The 5,225-nt window shown below is 43.6% G+C and overlaps 1 protein-coding gene across 1 annotated transcript; it reads right to left on the reverse strand.

Annotated features, from left to right (window-relative positions):
• Positions 1 to 2,146: 2,146 nt before the first annotated feature.
• Positions 2,147 to 4,183, reverse strand: LOC139278343 (tripartite motif-containing protein 16-like). The gene has a single exon (XM_070897012.1). The coding sequence runs from the start codon at positions 4,181 to 4,183 to the stop codon at positions 2,543 to 2,545; it is 1,641 nt and encodes a 546-aa protein (XP_070753113.1). The 3' UTR covers positions 2,147 to 2,542.
• Positions 4,184 to 5,225: the final 1,042 nt, after the last annotated feature.

Consider the following 5,225-nt stretch of genomic DNA (forward strand, 5'->3'; position numbering starts at 1 on the left):
ACACAGACTAAACGGTGGCACAATTGAGGAACAGTGGAGGACTTTTAAGGAGCTCTTTCATAGTGCTCAACAAAAATATATTCCAGTGAAAAAGAAGGGCGGTAAGAGAAGGGATAACCAGCCATGGATAACCAAGGAAATAAAGGAGAGTATCAAATTAAAAACCAATGCGTATAAGGTGGCCAAGGTTAGTGGAAAAACAGAAGAGTGGGAATATTTTAAATGACAGCAAAGAATGACTAAGAAAGCAATAAAGAAAGGAAAGATAGATTACGAAGGTAAACTTGCGCGAAACATAAAAACGGATAGTAAAAGCTTTTACAGATATATAAAACGGAAAAGAGTGACTAAAGTAAATGTTGGTCCCTTAGAAGATGAGAAGGGGGATTTAATAATGGGAAATGTGGAAATGGCTGAGACCTTAAACAATTATTTTGCTTCGGTCTTCACAGTGGAAGACACAAAAACCATGCCAAAAATTGCTGGTCACAGGAATGTGGGAAGGGAGCACCTTGAGACAATCACTATCACTAGGGGGGTAGTGCTGGACAGGCTAATGGGACTCAAGGTAGACAAGTCCCCTGGTCCTAATGAAATACATCCCAGGGTATTAAAAGAGATGGTGGAAGTTATAGCAGATGTATTCGTTATAATCTACCAAAATTCTCTGGACTCTGGGGAGGTACCAGCGGATTGGAAAGCAGCTAATGTAACGCCTCTGTTTAAAAAAGGGGGCAGACAAAAGGCAGGTAACTATAGGCCGGTTAGTTTAACATCTGTAGTGGGGAAAATGCTTGAAACTATCATTAAGGAAGAAATAGCGGGACATCTAGATAGGAATAGTGCAATCAAGCAGACGCAGCATGGATTCATGAAGGGGAAATCATGTTTAACTAATTTACTGGAATTCTTTGAGGATATAACGAGCATGGTGGATAGAGATGTACCGATGGACGTGGTGTATTTAGATTTTCAAAAGGCATTCGATAAGGTGCCACACAAAAGGTTACTGCAGAAAATAAAAGTACGCAGAGTCAGAGGAAATGTATTAGCATGGATAGAGAATTGGCTGGCGAACAGAAAGCAGAGAGTCAGCATAAATGGGTCCTTTTCGGTTTGGCAATCGGTGGTTAGTGGTGTGCCACAGGGATCGGTGCTGGGACCACAACTGTTTACAATATGCATAGATGACCTGGAAGAGGGGACAGAGTGTAGTGTAACAAAATTTGCAGATGGCACAAAGATTAGTGGGAAAGCGGGTTTTGTAGAGGACACAGAAAGGCTGCAAAGAGATTTAGATAGGTTAAGCGAATGGGCTAAGGTTTGGCAGATGGAATACAATGTCGGAAAGTGTGAGGTCATCCACCTTGGGAAAAAAACAGTAAAAGGGAATATTATTTGAATGGGGAGAAATTACAACATGCTGCGGTGCAGAAGGACCTGGGGGTCCTTGTGCATAAATCCCAAAAAGTTAGTTTGCAGGTGCAGCAGGTAATCAGGAAGGCGAATGGAATGTTGGCCTTCATTGCGAGAGGGATGGAGTACAAAAGCAGGGAGGTCCTTCTGCAACTGTATAGGGTATTGGTGAGGCCGCACCTGGAGTACTGGGTGCAGTTTTGGTCACCTTACTTAAGGAAGGATATACTAACTTTGGAGGGGGTACAGGGACGATTCACGAGGCTGATTCCGGAGATGAGGGGGTTACCTTATGATGACAGATTGAGTAGACTAGGTCTTTACTCGTTGGAGTTCAGAAGGATGAGGGGTGATCTTATAGAAACATTTAAAATCATGAAAGGGATAGACAAGATAGAGGCAGAGAGGTTGTTTCCATTGGTCGGGGAAACTAAAACTAGGGGGCACAGCCTCAAAATACAGGGGAGCCAACTTAAAACTGAGTTGAGAAGGAATTTCTTCTCCCAGAGGGTTGTAAATCTGTGGAATTCTCAGCCCAAGGAAGCAGTTGAGGCTAGCTCATTGAATGTATTCAAGTCACAGATAGATAGATTTTTAACCAATAAGGGAATTAAGGGTTACGGGGAGCGGGCGGGTAAGTGGAGCTGAGTCCACGGCCAGATCAGCCATGATCTTGTTAAATGGCGGAGCAGGCTCGAGGGGCTAGATGGCCTACTCCTGTTCCCAATTCTTATGTTCTTATGTTCTTATGTATGCATTTATACTGAATAGTAAGGACATATCAGTCTTAAAGGAGGGAAGAGAGGTAGAGAGGCGGAGAGGTTTAGGCAGGGAATTCCAGAGCTTAGGGTCTAGATAACAGAAGGCTCTGCCACCAATGGTTGAGCAATTATAATTAAGGATGCTCAAGAGGCCAGAATTAGAGGAACGCAGATATCTCGGGGGGGTTGTGGGGCTGGAGGAGATTACAGAGACTGGGAAGGGCAAGGCCATGGAGGGATTTGAAACCAAGGATGAGAATTTTGAAATTGAGGCATTGCTTAACTTAGCTCCTGAAAACTCAGCATCTTGGCAAATGTGTTATTTTTATGATGTTGATCCTTACTAAAATGATTTAATGCCCTATTCAGTTGGAAATATAACAAAAGGACTCACTGTTTATAAGTCTAAAAGCTGGGTACAGTGGCTTAGTGAATACAGCCTGGAATCTGTAGATTAATGTAAGTGTGTCAGTGACACCATAAAATGCCAGATTTCCATTACAGTAGTTTAGGTACACACCAATTTGTTCATATTTCTCTGATTTTGTTTTAACTTCTGAATTATTGTGCCACGCTGAGCAATGACTACTATACAACTGTATTCCCCAAGATTGGTTATTCTTCCCAATGAAGCATGAGTTGTCTGACCCTTTTCTCTTTATGTCTTTATATGTCACACCCAGGCAGCTACCTTCACTGATTTTGACTTCCCAGTAATGGGCGCCTTTATCCAATTTCTCTGCACACAACACTTGCCAGCAACAGTCAAACCTCTCTGAGTGATCAACAGAATAAACCTCCTCGGGCCAGATATTTGTCACTTTGCAGTTCTCTTTGGTCAGAGAGAGGCACTTGTGTGCTGTCTTTGAGTCAAACATCAGCTGACGGGAGTACATTAGAAGCTCGGTCCGGTTCTGCGGTCCTGGTGGCTTTGGCCAATACTGCCTCAGTCCTGCCACTTCGGTACCGAGGCTTTCCATAATTTCATTGCATTTACTCACCAGCTGTTCCTTCAGATTAACTACAACCTGGTTTAAACCAGCAAAACTAATATCCACGTCACGGATGACCTGAGATGAGGCCTTTTCACTCTCATCGTTGAAAGCTTTGAACTCCTGTAGGAATTTGATATTATCATTAATTCCTGAAAGCGCTCTCATTCTAAGTTTCTTTTTCCTCAATTCAATACATGCCTCGCCTTTCTTGATGATGGCTTCCTCAGTCTTGGTCACTGCTGCTTGTTCTTCCTTCTCTATGAATTCAGCCACTCTCGAATTTGCTTTTTCGATATCCTGGACCAATTCATTGAACTTGGCAGCAATGCCTCCTCGTACTGCGATTGTAGAGTTTTTAATTGCATCCGTTTGCTTTCTCAAGTCTTCAATCTCAATTGCAGTCACTTCTACATGTTTTTCCAATGTCATCTCTTTACCTGCAAGTTTTTTTTGCTGCTCCACTCTCTCCTCCTCAATAGTCACGATCGTGTGCTCTCCATGCTCTTGGACAATACATATGCAACAGATGAAGTTCTCATCAGTTCTGCAGAACAGATCCAATGGCCTGTTGTGCCTTTTGCACTGTCTGTTCTCCATGGTGTTGACTGCATCGACCAGATTGTGATGTCTCAGTGCTGCAATTTCACGATGAGGCCTGACGTGGGTTTCACAGAACGATGCCACACACACTAAACAGGACTTGGTAGCCTTGACCTTGTTGTCAATACAAAAATCGCACGCAATGCAAGACTCTCGAGGAGCAAGCTTCTCAGGTTTGGAAATCCTCCCCACCAGCTCACACAGAACAATATTTTTACAAAGGCAAGGCTTGTGAAGGAAGTTCTCTCGACATTTTGGGCAACTGTGTGTTACTTCTTTATCCCAATAACTCTTTATGCACTTCATGCAGAAATTATGGCCACAGGGAATTGTAGCAGGATCTGTGAACAATTCCAAACAGATGGCACAGACAAGTTCCTCCCCAAAAAGAGACTGATGCGACACAGCCATAGTGAAGACAAAAGAGGAGTGCTGAAAATGAAAGTAAAATGTAACTTCCTGAATGATTCACTTTGCAGTGAACTCTGAACTCTGGAGCAAGTTAGTAAACAGCACCACCTATATTTCATCATCCATTAATAAACTGCAAATTAACTGTCTACGTTCCTTTATAATTCACGACTATTCTCAGTCTCAGTTGCAGATTGCATATATACAAGCTTGTCTCTATATTTAGCTTATCTCAGTTGGTAGCATTCTTCCCTCTGGCTTCGAAGATTGTGAGTTCAAACCTTTCTCCAGAATTTGAGCACATAATCTACTCTGGCGCTTCAGCATAGCACTGAAGGAGTACCACAATGTCAGAGGTGTTGACTGTCAGAAGAAACACAAAGGCCAAGTGTAGAAGAGGAGGGAGGTCGCCCAGTGTCCTGGGTCAACATTCATCCCATGGCTAACATCACCAAAATACATTGACTGGCACTTCCTCGGAGCTGCTCCTGCTTCATCTCCGTCACTTCACTGAACGTGTAATCAAAACCATATTTATGTTCATGAACGGGGTTTCCGCCATACTTCTGGTAAATTTGCTATTGGGGAATGGGAGCAGCCCCGAGAAAAATCTCGGCCATTATCTAGTCATTCATTTCATTTGCTGTTTAAGGTACCTTGCTGTGCACAATTTGGCTGCCATGTCCATATACAAAACAATAGTGACTACACTTCAAATACAGGTTGAACCTCTCTTATCCAGAACTCCTTTATCCAGAACCACCCCTCGTCCAGAACCATTCCCAGCCACCAGGTGGCGCATGCGCAGAACTCCAACATGAACAAATTGAACAAATTGAAGTCCTTCCTCATTGCCGACTCCCACAATTGCTGGCCTGACCCCGTGATCCACCGCACCCCCCCCCCTCCACCGATGATCTCTCTACTGCACGCCAGCCAGCCCCGATATCCCCTTGCTCAGTACCTGTACCATCCAATTTAACTTGACCACCCCTCATCCAGAAAAATCCCTTATCCAAAACAGGCCAGGTCCCAAGGGTTC

The sequence above is a fragment of the Pristiophorus japonicus genome, chromosome 13 (genome assembly GCF_044704955.1).
Source record: "Pristiophorus japonicus isolate sPriJap1 chromosome 13, sPriJap1.hap1, whole genome shotgun sequence".
Lineage (NCBI taxonomy): Eukaryota > Metazoa > Chordata > Chondrichthyes > Pristiophoridae > Pristiophorus > Pristiophorus japonicus.

What these genes read in the sequence shown, in the direction of transcription:
- LOC139278343 (XM_070897012.1), bottom strand. Translation starts at nt 4,183, where the DNA reads ATGGCTGTGTCGCATCAGTCTCTTTTTGGGGAGGAACTTGTCTGTGCC.